The sequence below is a fragment of the Scophthalmus maximus genome, chromosome 13, assembly GCF_022379125.1.
Source record: "Scophthalmus maximus strain ysfricsl-2021 chromosome 13, ASM2237912v1, whole genome shotgun sequence".
Lineage (NCBI taxonomy): Eukaryota > Metazoa > Chordata > Actinopteri > Pleuronectiformes > Scophthalmidae > Scophthalmus > Scophthalmus maximus.
Window position 1 is genome coordinate 22,023,295 of NC_061527.1, and position 16,209 is coordinate 22,039,503.

The 16,209-nt window shown below is 44.0% G+C and overlaps 3 protein-coding genes across 3 annotated transcripts; all 3 read left to right on the top strand.

The window, feature by feature from the left end:
* Positions 1 to 1,751: 1,751 nt before the first annotated feature.
* On the top strand, positions 1,752 to 7,784 carry scinla (scinderin like a). Its single transcript, XM_035647001.2, has 17 exons — positions 1,752 to 1,909; positions 2,927 to 3,132; positions 3,255 to 3,409; positions 3,494 to 3,649; positions 3,748 to 3,897; positions 4,072 to 4,155; positions 4,243 to 4,375; positions 4,459 to 4,547; positions 4,655 to 4,870; positions 4,960 to 5,093; positions 5,559 to 5,649; positions 6,046 to 6,216; positions 6,321 to 6,495; positions 6,584 to 6,699; positions 6,799 to 6,876; positions 6,983 to 7,043; positions 7,128 to 7,784. Exons 2-17 carry the CDS (start codon positions 2,952 to 2,954, stop codon positions 7,292 to 7,294), a joined length of 2,157 nt encoding a protein of 718 aa, XP_035502894.1. The 5' UTR covers positions 1,752 to 1,909; positions 2,927 to 2,951; the 3' UTR covers positions 7,295 to 7,784.
* Positions 7,785 to 7,900: 116 nt separating this feature from the next.
* Positions 7,901 to 10,785, top strand: zgc:109982 (uncharacterized protein LOC553564 homolog). Its single transcript, XM_035647002.2, has 6 exons — positions 7,901 to 8,188; positions 8,934 to 9,095; positions 9,213 to 9,392; positions 9,472 to 9,565; positions 10,073 to 10,256; positions 10,365 to 10,785. The coding sequence occupies exons 1-6, from the start codon at positions 7,990 to 7,992 to the stop codon at positions 10,599 to 10,601; spliced, it is 1,056 nt and encodes a 351-aa protein (XP_035502895.2). The 5' UTR covers positions 7,901 to 7,989; the 3' UTR covers positions 10,602 to 10,785.
* A 797-nt stretch (positions 10,786 to 11,582) lies between these two features.
* dr1 (down-regulator of transcription 1) lies at positions 11,583 to 15,048 on the top strand. Its single transcript, XM_035647004.2, has 3 exons — positions 11,583 to 12,533; positions 12,639 to 12,802; positions 13,794 to 15,048. Exons 1-3 carry the CDS (start codon positions 12,314 to 12,316, stop codon positions 13,938 to 13,940), a joined length of 531 nt encoding a protein of 176 aa, XP_035502897.1. The 5' UTR covers positions 11,583 to 12,313; the 3' UTR covers positions 13,941 to 15,048.
* The last annotated feature ends 1,161 nt before the right edge of the window (positions 15,049 to 16,209 follow it).

The following is a 16,209-nucleotide window of genomic DNA, read 5'->3' on the forward strand; positions in this document are numbered from 1 at the left end:
CTATTTGTTTGGAGTATGAATTTGAAAGATTATCCAGTTCTTACACATATCGCCTTTAACCGAGTGAAAAATTAGCAGTGATGGTGAGCGGTCAATTCCCTGCAAAAGATCTTCATGATAAAGAGCTGCCGCAGGAAATGAGGCATTTTTCTATTTTTTTTTACTCAATGATTCATGTGGGCCTTGTTCAGACAGGAGGAGGCTTTGTTATCAGACTTGTGATTGGGCCATATGCTTCACAACGTCTCTCCAGCAAAACACTGCTGAAGGCTGCTTTGTGCCTCGATGTGAAATATCGTAGTCATCACGATCTTCAATCAGGAGTGTTCTAGTCCCGCTCAAGTTAGAACAAGTAGCTTGTACTTGGCAGCCTTGCCGTTGTGTTAGGAAGGCGTCTATGTGTGTGCACTTGTCTGTGTGTCTTGTCTTGTGGAGGCACGGTGGTATGTCCCAGACTGGGACTGTGCGAGTTGTGTGTACACTACACAACCAGGCAGAATATGCTGACGCAGCTCTAACAGTGGGAGTGATGGACCCAGCCCTAACCAGAGATGACGGCTGGAGCTCAGATGAGAGATTTATGCTCCCACTTTCTGTCAAGCTGACACATGGGACTCAGAGGGGTCTCAAACTCTAAGCTGCTGACAGGGCAGTGCCAGACACTAACACCCCTGGCCCAAACGCATGTTACAGAACAACAATGGAACTGCAAAAACAACTTGGCAACATGCTCACCCGGTCCAGTGACTTCCAAGTGATGAACAGATGTTCTTGCTCACAGGACTGCAGAAACAGACGAGTCCATATCCAGTTTACTAATGTGATGATTATAAAACCTCTCACAAGGCTGCCCCACGCTGCCCCACAGCATTTCATTTCTGATATGAACTTTTGATTTTGATATGCCTGAAGTTATTCAGGAATATTTGCATCACTATAAAAGCTTGGTTATATGTTTCCTATACTCACTGAAGTAAAGTTAGCGTATGATTTATTTTTCACCTCCAGTAGCATGAATTGTTTGATGACAAAGATAACAGTACTGTTAAAATTTAACTCTTTAATATTAAAGAGATAAATAAATAATCCCAGGTGATATTGGGATTGCATTATATTACCTTTCATTTGCCATGGCTGCATGCACAGGCAGATTTTTGCAGTGGTGAAAGATTTATTCAGATCATTCTTACTCTGTAAAAGTAAAAAATACTCAGTCCTGCTTTCAAAATTTGACTTGACAAAAGGCAAAGACTTATTATTATTTATTAATTATCCTCTAAGTATTAAACAATGTGGTGAGTGTTAGCCTACATTATTATATTATTTGTATCACTGATGCATTAACATGTAATCATTAATGTGGTGGAGGATAAAAACAAACAAACCCCAACAACATAAAAACCCAACTACATTATCTTCTGACATTTAATCGGAGTAGAAGTAGCAGAAAAGTGCTCAAGTAGGGCCGGAAGGTACAAGTACATGTACTTTGTCGAATTCCATTACTGGAGAGTGGAAATTCACTGCCACCAGTAGGCTACGGCCCACATGCCAGTTTTCATGATGTAATTCTATCCACTGGTTTTGCCTTGTGTGGGGCAGTGGCACATCAACTCTTAGGTGTCATTTTAAATCCAGTATGATTTCACAATTCTCACACATCTAACTTTTGGTCTGTGTTCGCTGCTGCTGTGTAGGGTGTTCGTGGTGTAGGTACAGTAGACTTTCTGCACACTTAGCTGCTGCAGGACAATGGGCGGGGCGCGGCTGAACACACCTCTCGGTGGGAATGCGGATGTTTTCTGCAGCTTATAAATAAAACCTGCGCGCAGACAAACTGGGCTGAACCCTGGAGGAGCAGCAGTGCAGCAGTGTCAACTCCCTCACACCCATCATCTGTCCTCACCAGGTAATGGAAAAACATAATAATGTGCATTTCTATTTTGTCATTTATGTGTCTGCACAACACACAATACAATACAAAAAAGAAAGTGCTGGGAGTTTAAGCAACTAAAAACCAATTGCGTATTTATTGTTTTTGGAAAGTAGTTATTCGTCTCAGTATTTGTAAATCACACGATCACGTCCCTGCGCAGCGAATGGGAGCAAAGTAGACTCGTCGATGCTTTACGCGCATTAATTCCAAAAAAATTATTTGTTACAGTTCTGGGTGTATAGGCTGTTATAATATGTCAAAAGACAAAATCATGCACAAATGGACCTTTGTATTTTCCCCCCTGGAACTGGAAAACAACCAGAAATTCGGAGAGACGGAGAGAAAACAACTATATCCTCTGGTGCATAATACTTAATCGTGTTTTATTTTCCTGGCTCTTTGGTCTAAACTTGGCAGGGCAATACTTACATACGGTACAATACCGTCTTTGTGCGTGGGGAGTGGCTCTTCAAGCCCAACATGTCTCACCTGCGCTTTGCTCTGCAGTGGGTAATTAGGTGGAGAGGACACTCCCTGGTACAGGCATCAGGTGATTTTTAACTTCTGTAAATAAATACACTTCTATTATTCTCAACGTACCAGTAATACAGGTTAAGCGGCACATGCAGACTAAACCCAGGGATGGATCTTGTGTTCTGGGACAAACCAAGAACTTGATATAGAAAGTGAATAAGCCAAAATATTACATCATTGATGAAATGCTTGACTGAATTCTCAACTTTAGGAATATCTCAATAGATGATACAAAGGTTGGGATCACTATGTTTGTACTGGTTGTCACACGTGGGTTTGGGCGTTTTCTACAATCAAATCCATATATAATAAAAAAACGTTTGTCTCAATTCAAGGGGCTCAAAGTTTTAGATGCATTTTCTGTCGATCTGAAAATTGCTAATGAAACAAATCGTTTCAGCCCTTTGAGGAACTGCCACCAACTATGAGCTCTCATTTTAATTACTGTCCTTGCAGTGTCTCCTCTCAGACCCTGAGCACTATGGCGCTGCACAAAGAGTTCGCGACTGCAGGGAAGAGTCCCGGTCTGCAGGTGTGGCGGGTGGAGAAAATGGATTTGAAACCTGTCCCCAGAGAATTCTATGGAGAGTTCTACACCGGAGACTCTTATATATTGCTCTACACCACCTCTACTCCTTCTTACAACGTTCACACATGGATCGGTATGGGGTTTACGTTCTTGGATGGCACCTCAAATCAATCTCTGGCTTATGATAGAATGAAATTTCCCCCATTTGTCTTTCCTTCCCTTTTTTTTTTTAACCCTCCATCTGTTATACCACAGGTGAGAAATCTTCTTTGGATGAGAAAGCGGCTGCGCCCATCTTCATGATCCAGCTGGATGATTTCCTCAATGGAAAACCAGTACAGTACACTGAGTTTCAAAACGACGAGTCTGTCACCTTCATGAGCTACTTCAAGGCTGGCATCCAATACAAGGTGAAGGTTGATCTTGATATTGAACATGAACTGGTCCCACCTAGTTGTAATGCTTTACTCAACCCGACTTTGCTGCTTTCACAGCAAGGTGGAGTATCCACAGGCTTAAAACACGCGCAGTCCGTAGAGGTCAAGCGCCTGCTGCATCTTAAAGGTCGTTCCAGCGTCAGAGCCACAGAGGTGGACATGTCCTGGGGCAGCTTCAACCAAGGAGACTGCTTCATCATTGACTTGGGAGAGGTGATCTAGAATTGGAGTTGGATAGCCACAATATGTTGGAGACAGTGTTTCACCATAACTCACCTTGTTTTCCTTTGCTCCCCACTGCAAAATGATAGAATATCTTCATCTGGGCTGGATCCAAAAGCAATCCCTTTGAGCGCCTGAAATCCATTGATCTGGCCATCGAGATACGCAACAATGAGCGAGCCGGCAAAGCTGTAATACATCACATTGATGAAGGCAGTGAGCCAGACGTTGTCCTTGATGTGAGCTTTTTTTCTTTACTATTCTTTTTCTTTTTTTTTAAGGTAAAAAAGTTTTGTTTCGGAAACATCTTGGAATATTCATGCCTGTGGCTGTGTCAAAGGATTTATCTGACGCATTTGGCTGCAAGGAAGGATGTGATGTTACAATCTGTCTGCATGTGTTTATGTATGTAGTTGCTTGGACCAATGCCCAACATCCCACCAGGAACATCAGACAAGCTACCTGATAAGAAGAACATCCCTCCAACTCTCTATTTGGTAAATAGAAAATCCTGAAATTCTACAATATGTTAATTATTGACATGATAAATGCAAATGCTTTGATCATATATCTCTTCTATCAAGATTTCTGATGCTGCAGGCTCCATGAAGACTACTAAGATGGCTGATAAACCCCCATTCCAACAAGACGCACTCTCCAACAGTGACTGCTACATCTTAGACAATGCAGGGGACAGAAAGATATTTGTCTGGAAAGGTATTGGACCTAGACATCTATTCAGTTCTGCAAGCCTACAGTCTGAAGTCTCTAACCACTGTACCACACCCCCCACACTGCAGGAAAGGATGCTAACCCCGATGAGCGCAAAGCCGCACTCACTGCTGCAAACAAATTCATCAAAGATAAGAATTACTCCCCAAAAACTAAGGTAATCTGGTCATGTGGTGAAATGTTTGTCCCAGAATGTCTTCCTTCCTTTCATCGCTTGTTGTTTACGAATATGCTTGCACTTGTGTGTCTCTCTGACATGTTCAGGTCCAGATAATGCCATCAGGGGCCGAGAACGCCCTGTTCAAGCATTTCTTCTTCAACTGGATCGACAAGTATGAGACTACAGGCCCAAGTGAGGCCTACACCATGGGTAGAATCGCCCAGGTGCCGCGAATTCCCTTCGATTCCTCCACACTCCACAACAACACGGCTATGGCTGCCCAACACGGCATGGTGGATGATGGATCCGGGGACGTCAAGGTTGGGTCACTAGTCTAACTACGGTCATGCTACATATTAACTTCCTCAAATATCAACCTTTTAGATGTGACAGTTGTGGGTGTCTGCAGATTTATCGGGTGGAAGACGGTGATACAGTACCAGTGGACCCATCCACTTATGGACAGTTCTTTGGAGGTGACTGCTACCTGGTGCAGTACTCCTACTCCACGGGAGCCCGTATGAGGCATATCATCTACACCTGGTGGGTGCAGCCTCTTTCCACATGGCTCTGTTTACATGTTAGGAAGACCCAGTGCATGCAATCCGCCCTTTATTTGAGAATATGCACTTTGTGAGAACTAAAATAGTCATAGGTCCTCCAACCAGATGAGGACTCCTCTATCAGACGAGGCCACAATAGTGAGTAATAATGCAGGAGCCATCATAATTGCTTGTAATGCAACCTTTTTATGCCACAAAACAGCAGAAACTGACTGATCTAACATGCCGATGTCCCGAATGCATCGTGTTTGCCACGATCATCATCTTAGTATAGCATGTTAGTATGCTAAAATTTGCAAATCAAAAGATGAAACTTTTGACCTGAAGGTGGCGTGAGATTAAAAAAAAGAAAGTTATTATTTAATTTATTCTGTTTTATTGTGAATATTGCCATTCATTTTGCTTGAAATGGGTAACAAATGAGTGACGGATGTGGCTTTGCTAGGCAAGGACAGAAGTGCAGTCGAGATGAACTGACTGCTTCAGCCTTTCTCACCGTCAGAATGGATGATTCCATGGATAAGGCAGCTGTACAAGTAAGAAATTTACAGTGGAAAAAAACAATCCGGATTTTTTCTTTGAGGAATAGTTCTGAGAAATATGTGTAATATTAAGCTACTGTATGCAGCTGGTAAGCTTAGCAACCTACAGGCCTGATGTTCAGTAAGAAGCTTTCGAGCTGCTGGTAGGTGGACTTTGTTACACCTGGACTGAGCCACACTCGCTGTTTCCACATTTTCAATCTTTATACTAAGCTAACCAATACCGCAGGCTGTAGCTTCACACTGAATGGACAGACATGGCAGTGATATCAATCTTGTTATCTTAACTGCAAGAAAGCGAATAAGCATTCCCCAAAATTATTCCTTGTAATGTCTATCACCCCTGCCTTCATCAAACATGTAGCTTGAGCTATTACTGTGTCTCTGCAGGTCCGTGTGACTCAGGGCCAAGAACCAGCTCATCTCGTGAGCTTGTTTAAGAACAAGCCTTTGGTCATCCACCTCGGTGGGACGTCCCGTGCGAGCGGTGAGAGCAAGCCTGCCAGCACACGGCTCTACCATATCCGCCAGAGCTGCACCAAAGCCACAAGGGCCGTTGAGGTCAGCGTCGTTTATTACATTGGAATCTGCATTAACTCACACTTCATCATAAACGATTCACACCGTCACTTCCACTTGTGACACTTCGTGTCCTGCTGATCCAGGTGGAGCCCAGCGCTTCGTCTTTGAACACCAACGACGTGTTTGTGCTGAAGACACCCAAAGCCCTGATGCTGTGGGTGGGGAAGGGAGGAACTCCGGAGGAGAAGGAGGCAGCCAAGTATGTCGCCGGCATGCTCGGAGGAACCGCCACTGAGGTGCAAGAGACCAAGGAGCCTGGTGAGTGCTGCAGTCAGAGCTCTGAGCTCTGAAGGATAACTGTGTTCAATAGTTCATCTGGACAACTGCCATTTCTCCTTGCTGCCAGTTGGTTTCTGGAATGCCCTGGGTGGGAAGAAGGACTACCAGACCTCCAAGACCCTGCAGGAATCAGTCAAGGCTCCTCGACTGTTCAATTGCTCAAACAAGACTGGCAGGCTGATAGTGAGCATTCCATTTTTCCTCATTTTTGATTAATTAAATAAAGGTCGTTTTTAATACGTGCAATTATATATTTTTATATAATTATGTATCGATTTTTAGGCAGAAGAGGTGCCGGGTGAGTTCACACAGCTGGATCTGGCAACCGATGATGTCATGATTCTGGACACCTACGATCAGGTAGGATGCCTTCACTTTTACTGAAACTGTTCAGGCTCAGTTCTTGTAGGTCTCGGTTTCACCACCGCCTCGTCCCTAAATGCTGCTGGGTTATTTCTCCCGCCAGATCTTCGCCTGGGTCGGAAAGGATGCCAATGAGACCGAGAAAACTGGATCACTCAAGATTGGTAATATTAACAGAGTTATTAGAGGTGATGGGAAATTACAGAAGAGTTTTATTTTACAAACGTTTTCTCCTTCTTCCTTTTCAGCCCAAGAATATCTGGATTCTGACCCCTCTGGCCGCAGCAGTATCCCCGTCACTAAAATGAAGCAGGGTGAGGAGCTGTTGTCCTTCACCGGCTGGTTCCATGCCTGGGACCCCAAGATGTGGGACAAGGATATTTTGCAGCGCATCAATGATCGTCTCAAAGAGTAGTAGCAGAAAATCACAAAGCAGTAGCTTTTGCAGAAAAAAGAAGATTTGATTCCTTCCTGAAACGCTTTTGATATGGGTGGAGGTACATTGAGATTTGACATCCTGCAACACAGACGGTGTAGTTAGCAGTTTAAAGGGTGTTATTTAAATATCCCTCAAAGTCTAAAATAATATCCATGCTGTGATATAAGAACACAGACAGAAGCTTTCAATTGCCTGCTCACAGGATTAAAGATATAATCAAACCTTTGCTTGTGGTATTTTCTCTGCTGCTTGTTTGTGTTTTTTTTGTTTTTTAAACATGCCTCAAAACAAAGGTCCAATCATGACGCACTTTTTTGAAAATGCACATGTTCCATACATAAGGTACTGGAACCAATTTTGTGACAAACTGAATGCATATTTTTACCTAAAATGTCCCCTTTTTACAGTCTAGAATGCAAAGACAAATACAATTTTCAATAAAGACATCACCTATTTAGAAAATTGACTTTCTTTCTTTCTCCATTTCTGCTTTTGCTGTCGAGTCTTTGGCCATCATTTTTTCAGATCACAGGATTCGCTGCAGCAATAAAATTGTTATGATTAGGATAAATCCCCACTATGCATTGGCACCGTGTGCCGACCATGCTTGATGGTAATCTCCTGGCCATGTGCACAAGGCTTCTGCTGAGTCGCAGACCTGCGGATTAAGGATGGGCTTTAAAAGTGCCTCCACATCACCTGCTCCTGCCCCTTGTTTGTCCTGGTCCATTCTCTGCTGCTGGAGCTGCAAGACAAACAGACAACCGGGCACAATGAACCAGAAGGTGGTACTCATCACAGGCTGCTCCTCTGGGATCGGCCTGGCCTTGGCCGCCCGCATCGCAAAAGATGAGAAGAAGAGGTTCATGGGTAAATTCACCACATTTCTTATCGGGCTTTGTCAAAAACTTGCTCTGTTTGTGTCACTGGCACGCAGATAGAAAGAGGAGCTAAAATGAAAATGAGACGAAAGAAAGATCACATTTAAATGTGTCTGCATTGCACATGAATCACATTTTGATTGGTGATGAGGATGGTAATTTAACAGTTTAGAGATTGATATAGGTTTTTTCTTTTTGCTAAAGTCATTTTTGAAAGAGGAGGGGAGGTCTTTTCTTACCCCAGATTCATATTTCATTCCAACCTTTTTTTTTCTTCCATAAAGCTTTTCATTAAACTGCTGCCTGAGGCACTGATGGTGCATCTAACTAGCAAAGTAGCTCTTAGTTTAAGAAAATAATGTGGCTATGTAGCTATATATAACTATTCATAAGCAGTAATTTCACTGCTGAAAAGTGTTTTGAGGAGTGCTTGTGAACACTATGCTGCAGTAATTGTGTAGCTATAAGAACACAGGTATCTTAAACAAGTTATGATTTTCATGTTGATGTAAATCTGTTTTGACTCCTTTGTGCAAAGTTGTGAGGTTTCCGCATCTGAAACTTACAATAGTGCTTTGTGTTGGGGTGGCAGCAGCAGTTAGAACATGTTGTTTGTAATGATAGGTGCACTGAAGACAGATGCCATCTAAGAAGAAGTGTCCTGGTGTCTTTTTGTCGACTTTCAGCACTTCTGCACCTGAGTAATAAACAAAAGCAATGTGTTTTTTTCCTAGTCTACGCCACCATGAGGAACGTGAGTAAGGGTGAGGCGCTGGTTGAGGCGGCAGGCCGGGCTCTGGGCAGGACCCTGGAGATCAAGCAGCTGGACGTCTGTGACGAGGACTCCATCAAAGCCTGCGTGGACAGCCTGCCTGAGCGCAGGGTGGACATCCTCAGTACGTCCACGCCGTTTGGTTGAGTGCGGTCAGAAAAACTATGCTCTGTAACTGTAGCAGCCTTCGACAATTGTACTGCACATACCTTGATAACACTTCTTGCCTTGCCTTTCACAGTAAGTAATGCTGGGATGGGTCTGATTGGACCCATCGAGTGTCAGTCAATTGATGAGATGAAGACTGTCATGGACACCAACTTCTTTGGGCTCGTGCGGTTGCTGAAGGAAGTCCTACCTGACATGAAGAGGAGGAAAAAGGGCCACATTGTGGTTATAAGCAGTGTGATGGGTATTCAGGGTGAGGGCACTTCCACCTAGGAGAGTGCTTGTTTATGGCGACAAGACAGTCTCTTAACTGTGCCGTTCCCTGTTTGCAGGAATTTTGTTCAATGACGTCTACGCAGCGTCCAAGTTCGCGGTGGAAGGCTTTTGCGAAAGCTTGGCAGTGCAAGCCCTGAGATTCAACCTCAAGTAAGATGCAGACTATTTTACTCTACTTCTTGTACTTTTCTGCTATTTATTTTTGTGTGGGGACTCTCGTGAGAATCAGAGCTGTGCTCACTAAAGGGAGGCGTGATTCTCCTTCAGAGCTGATATTAAAAAATAACTGCAAACCATCACTCGTCTACGCCTGAGGGATCTGCACGCTCATATTGCACAACCACGCCCGCGACTGCCAATTGTCTCACCAATGAGACAAAAGTGTTCCATCCAAAATGAGTCAAACCAGAACACACCTTGTTTTGGGTGCAAGTCCCAACACAACATTACGTCAGGAAATAACTCTGCAGGGTGGTTTCAAATAGTGGCAGAACAGCTGTGCCCCGTAGGTAAAACATAATGTTCCATTAACGTGTATTTTAAGTATTTAGCTCTGCAGCATTCAGTTACTCTTTTGCTTAGTATGCTGCTCTACAGTTTCGTATTGAGACGGTATGATTATGTCTGCGCCGTACTTCTCCTCTCGTCTGTCCTCAGTATCAGCCTGATCGAGCCAGGCCCAGTGATAACAGAGTTTGAGCGTAAGGTCTATGATGAGGGCTTGAAGACTGATCTCAGCAAAGCCGACCCCGTGACTGCTGACATCTTCCTCAACATCTACTTGAAGAATTACAAACAAATCTTCGAAACCCTCGGCCAGACTGCGGAGGACGTGGCAGAGGTACAGTGTTGTTCGTCCACAAAACAGAACACAACCAATCTTTTATCGTCTTGTCTATTGAGATCGGTCAGTGAGCATTCCTGTTTGCTGTGTGTTTGCCACCTGTAGCACACCCTCAAGATCATGACAATGGAGGACCCACCTTTCCGTCATCAGACCAACACTCTTTACACCCCAATGACCACACTCAAATATGCCGACCCCAACGGCGACCTCCCCATCGACACCTTTTACAAAATGGTGTTTGAACACGACAAGGTCTTCAACGCCAGCCTCAACTTCATCAAACTCCTGTGCTGGAGAAGTCGAAAAAGCTTTACCATTGAAAAGGACAAGAGCAACTAACAGAGAGTCTGTGTCTGATCTTTCTTAATTTTCTCAGGTGAATTCATGCATGTACTGTATGATTTCCTTTATTCATTTCAATTGCCTTTTCATTTTGTTTTTAGCTGTTAGACTTCTTGAGCTAAAAACAAGAAGCTGATACACATTTGAAAAAGAAGAAGCATTAAATTATGGTGACTCTTTCCGTGTGTCTGTAAGTTGATCCTGTTAGTTTTAAACCACAGCCTGCATTCAACATGACTGCATCAACCAAGAAGGTTTTCAGGCCCTATATGATACATGATATAAGCAGTATGCAAAGGAGTACTAGTGCATCAGATTGACCCTTCAGATCGGTCAGCTTTTTTTAAATACTGCCTTAGTGGGGAGTGGTGGGTAGACATTTGAAACGTCTAACAGCTATGTTTTAAAAATATTTATGACCTTGTCAACTGGTTCTGCTGGAGACATATTGTTCTGACGAGAGATTAGGGGATTTACACGTGGCCTAATCTGGGATTCAGCTGCATTTGCTCTGAGCCTCACAATTCATGGAAGTTCAGAATCAGAATCAGAATCAATCAGCCTTATACGCCAAGCATGAGTAAACATGCAACAACAAGGAATTTGAATCTGATTTTAGTTAATATAGAACATAGAAAAATTATATATATATACAGAATATGTATTTACATATATATGTATTTATGTAAAGGATAGGAATAAAGTTGTCTGAAGACACTAGTGCAAATGGTGAACAGTGCAAAGAGGCTGGACTAAATATGGATAATAACAGATTATTTTAATTACACGAGGTAGAATACTGAAAATAAATATTGAATGATTAGGAAACATTTCAGTTTAAAATAAATAGCTTTTAATAGCAGAATAGCATATTAAAAAAAAAACTATGACGAAATATAGTAGAATGTAATAGAAAATAAATGTGCAAGTCTGTAAATGAACAGTAGGTGGCGGTAATGGCAAACTAGGCGACTCCAAACACATCCGGCTTTTTGGTTGACGTCGTATCCGGACACATCTAAGCTAACGTTACCCACAATACAGAATTAAAAAATGAATCGCTCGTAGCTCTGCGTTTGTCGGACATGTCCAACTCATTTGGTCGATGCGAGGAAGTGTCACCTGCAGTGTTGCGCCGGCTACACCCCGCTCGTCGCCTCTGCCTAGCCGACCGTTTAGCTCCATATGGCAGGGGCGGTTTATTGTTAGCCTAGCTTTAGCCATGCTCTCGGGCTCCGCTGTCGCTGGTCTTCTAGCTCGCGTCTCGCTTGCGACAGGCAACCGCGGCTACTAGCTAGCTTGGTAGCTAGTTAGCTAAGCGTTTCCTCCGGTGTCAGCATTCTTTTTTTTTTTTGGTGTTCTCTTCATTGTGCTTCAACGTTTTTCTCCCGGGCCGTTCGTTTCCCCCCGTTACGTCCCGTGTAACTCGCGGCGCTCTGCGGCAACCGCACCACGTCTGTTTCAACACAATCAGCTGTTAGCCTAGCCGGCGCGCTAACAGCCGGCAAACTTTGAGAAAACGCCAGTTTGTCATTGGTGACAGTTGCGTCTGTACGGACGTCGTTTCGGCCCAGGTGGAACACGTGAACTCCTGTGATTAAAGAAGGGCCCGTCGAGGTCTGCTATCGCTGTTCTGTTGTTGTTTTGTTTTGTTTTGACCACTCGAAGAGTTTTCTCTTGTTCGGGTCGTGGCCCCGTCGCCTGCCACGATGGCGTCTTCCTCTGGAAACGACGACGACCTCACGATCCCCAGGGCCGCCATCAACAAGATGATCAAGGAAACGCTGCCCAACGTGCGAGTGGCCAACGACGCCAGGGAGCTGGTGGTGAACTGCTGCACGGAGTTCATCCACCTCATCTCCTCGGAGGCCAACGAAATATGCAACAAGTCCGACAAGAAGACCATCTCCCCCGAGCACGTCATCAACGGTGAGTCCCGCGGGGGTGTGCGCGCCCCGTCGGCCAACGCTTTAAAAAAACCAAAAAAAAAACCCCACGCTCAAAATAAAATGTGTGTTTTTGTCCGCACCGCAGCCCTCGAGAGTCTCGGTTTCGCGTCGTACATCACCGAGGTGAAGGACGTCCTGCAGGAGTGCAAGACCGTGGCGCTGAAGAGGAGGAAGGCCAGCTCCCGACTGGAGAACCTGGGCATCCCCGAGGAGGAGCTGCTCAGGCAACAACAGGAACTGTTTGCCAAGGTACGATCTGAAAATACAGGCAGCTCACGGTCATGGTGGATCGGAGGGCTTTAGGGCAATGTGATGCTTCCATTGCCCACAACCACAACGAGGACGGTTGCGGTACGGGGCAGTTTGGTGACAACATGTCGTATACAGTAAGATTCCAGTGACTGAATGGGTGAAAAGCACGCCCAAACGTGGGCCTGTCACAATAATGACGTTTACTACGATACAGTAGTAAACGTCTCTGCTCTAGTCGGGTGATGAATCCATTACTGGTTTGGTCAATAAGTCACAATAATATGGATTTCTTAGGATTTGTCCGAAGGCACCGTGTCGTCAGATTGCTTGTTTTGTCTGAAGCCTTAACACAAGTCTGAACTCGGGATGATGTTTCTCACATCGCGCGGGACTTGCTTGCACGTGCTGCGGCCCAGCTCGCGTGTTTCGGTATCAAAAAATGGCCCTAAAATTATGATAACTTTGCTTAGCTCAATCATTTCTGGGACAATATATTGTGCAACAAACAGAAGTTATCGTGTCTAGGGCGGCAACTAACGATTACTTTCATTGTCGATAGTTTGAGATTAATTTAGTAGTCAATTACTAATTGAGTAGACAGGCCTACTTAAATGTGAGTTGTTTTTTTTTTACATACACACTTAATATCATTGTCAGACCTACACAATTTAGGGAAAAAAATAGTTCATGAAGATCCATGTGAAATCCGCCATATGCTGTATCTGTGCTGAATTGAAAGATTGTTCCATGTTTTTATAGAAGAGTGATATTAAATAATATGTGACGCACCGGAGCAGCGGAAAACTGATGATGATCACAAGTATTATTGTTAAATTCTAACCTTTTGAGCATGTCGTCTTTGTGAAGTAATCAAACAACTGATATCGGATACTATATGATCACGATTCGCACTAATTGCCTAATGAGCCCTTCACTTGACTTCCCTTGTCTTATCATGTCTCTTGTTGGTTCGGCCATGCACCTGCAGGCGCGGCAGCAGCAGGCGGAGCTCGCCCAGCAGGAGTGGTTGCAGATGCAGCAGGCCGCCCAACAGGCACAGATGGCGGCAGCGTCCGCCAGCGCTGCCCAGCAGGCAGGCTCCTCTCAGGACGAAGACGAAGAAGATGACATGTGAGCCCAGGGACGCCCACTTAACTTGTCCGAATCCCACCCCCCCTGGGGACAGCGTTGGCTCTCAGACCTCCCCCGGTATCGTCACCGGGCAGAGACGTGAAACGTGTTTCACCTCCTTGGAACAAGGGAAATGCACATTTTGGAACGGACAGTGACCAGGACGAAGAAGGGGGAATTTTTAACATGGCCAACCATTCAGATATCAGTACCTGAAGATGATTTGGATTGAGACGCTGTTAATGAGGTTTTTGATTAGTCTCATCTTCACCCCCTTTTCCCCCGCAGTGGCTTCTGTTTAATTGTCTCGATATTATGTTGTGAGTATTTAGTAGAATTCTGGAATTCTGTTGTTGACACTCTGAAGAAAGCCGTTGCCTCGGATATTTTTGGTGAAATTCTGGTGCAGCAAGTGTTCACTCCTGCGGGTACCTCGCCAGATCGCTTAACTTTTGTTTTCCATTTGACATAAATCACGTTGGTGGTTCAGGAGAATTTGTTTAGGAATATTTTTTTTCAGAGCTGTCATTCCTCCTACCCTGTGGTTCGACAGCCGTTTTTACAGAGAGGCTTTTCTTTGCCTCCGTCTAGTTATATTTGTTCAAGAGGATCATTTGACGGGTTGTAAATATTGGAATTTGGTTTTGGTTTTTTTGTCAAGTAGAGAATCAAATTAATGGACATTTTTGCTTAATTTTAGCCGAGTCAAATATTTTATGTTGCGTTCTCTTCTGCATTGAACCACCCACAGTATTGCTAATGAGCCGCCGCACCTCCAGAAAACAGAATATTTTCGTCTCACAGAGCCAAAGACAGATGACAGACTAAACAGCTCAGACTTAAAGTTTTTTGTTGTTGATTTTTTTTAAAGGTGTAGGTGCTACTGTGATTCTCGCTGCTGACTCCAGGTCAGGGTAAATGTTATTAAGGATTATCGACCTTTGATCATTGTAAGAGGCTTCGACATCCCCGCTGAATTTGTTATTTCCCCTCTGCTCGGTGCAGTGTCAGACATTGTGACCGTGGTCAGCTCTAAATGTAGAGAAGTTACCTAGTTGTGATGCGCATTCTTCAAAGTTGTATTCTTTCAGCAATAAAGGAATCACGTTTTATAGACGACTGTTTTAGTTTTTTCTTGTCCCCCAACCCCCTGGAGTCTGGAACACATAATGGTTACACCCACCATTCCCCCCTGCACATGCTCCGTCCGACCATGATTTCTGATGCAGTCCTTCGGAGAGTCAGATGTGTGTATGTGTGTGTGTGAGAGAGAGCAGGTAGACGAGCTGAAGTGAAGCACGTCGACTATTGGGACCGAGGGTAGTTTCAAGCATCATTTCTTTTTTATACATATGACCTTTTAAACAAAAATGTCAGGGGCAATCATAGAGAACATGAGCACGAAGAAATTGGTTTTCATGGGTTTCTTCATATTTGTCCTCCAAATTCTTTCAATCGTGGTCGGAGCTTTGATTGGTAAGTAGTCCGATTCTTTTTTTTTGTTGAGATTTTACCTGTTTAATTTGTGCTTTAAAAAAATTGCACCAACAGTCTATTTTAGGGGTCAACAGATTATCGGATCCGATATTCACCATTTTTATGATTTTCAGTATCGGCCCTTCTCTAAGCCGATTTGCTGATAAATAATTTCATTAAAAAATGTGCTACTTTGGCTCTGGTGCAGCCGCTTTCAAGACTCTCTGAACTTTAACAATGTCCAGGTCCAGGTCATGTTGAAAGGTTCTGTGAATAAAACATATGCTTTAAAGGCATTTCAACAAAAAGTGTTGTGTTAAGAGTTTGTTTTATTCAGAATTTTGACACCTTTCAACATTTTTTTTTCTGCAGAGAAATCTCGGTTTCGGTCTCTAAGATTAGTAATAATCAATATTGGTATCGGTCCTGAAAAAGCCATATCAGTCGACCCCCTAGAATATTTATAAACCAGCTTTTCAAATTGCGGCTAAATTAATAAGATGAAGCTTTATTCTGTCTGTGCTCTTGTCTGTATAGACCATAGCTCAAAAACAGCATGCCTATTGACCGATCGTTTCCCATTCGCCATTAGCTCCCAGTCCCACCATTGCCATCCGCTACCTGGCCACTAAATGTATAAACCGCCACAGGGCCCGTGGCTGGCTCACGCCGTGGGGGCCGAACCGGTGCCAGCAGGTCAAGACCTTTGACGAGCCTTTGGCGAAAACGCTGGACGCCAACGACATTGTCTTCGCTGCACACTTGCCTCTTCCCAACGCGGAGATGAGCCCCTGGTT

Bases quoted from the DNA above. Each gene is read 5' to 3' on its own strand.
- dr1 (XM_035647004.2), top strand. From the start codon at position 12,314: ATGGCGTCTTCCTCTGGAAACGACGACGACCTCACGATCCCCAGGGCC. The intron at 12,534-12,638 runs GTGAGTCCCGCG...TCCGCACCGCAG, and splicing joins CCCCGAGCACGTCATCAACG to CCCTCGAGAGTCTCGGTTTC. The intron at 12,803-13,793 runs GTACGATCTGAA...ATGCACCTGCAG, and splicing joins AACAGGAACTGTTTGCCAAG to GCGCGGCAGCAGCAGGCGGA.
- scinla (XM_035647001.2), top strand. From the start codon at position 2,952: ATGGCGCTGCACAAAGAGTTCGCGACTGCAGGGAAGAGTCCCGGTCTG. The intron at 6,217-6,320 runs GTCAGCGTCGTT...CTGCTGATCCAG, and splicing joins AAGCCACAAGGGCCGTTGAG to GTGGAGCCCAGCGCTTCGTC. The intron at 6,496-6,583 runs GTGAGTGCTGCA...CCTTGCTGCCAG, and splicing joins GCAAGAGACCAAGGAGCCTG to TTGGTTTCTGGAATGCCCTG.
- zgc:109982 (XM_035647002.2), top strand. From the start codon at position 7,990: ATGGGCTTTAAAAGTGCCTCCACATCACCTGCTCCTGCCCCTTGTTTG. The intron at 8,189-8,933 runs GTAAATTCACCA...TTTTTTTCCTAG, and splicing joins TGAGAAGAAGAGGTTCATGG to TCTACGCCACCATGAGGAAC. The intron at 9,566-10,072 runs GTAAGATGCAGA...GTCTGTCCTCAG, and splicing joins GCCCTGAGATTCAACCTCAA to TATCAGCCTGATCGAGCCAG.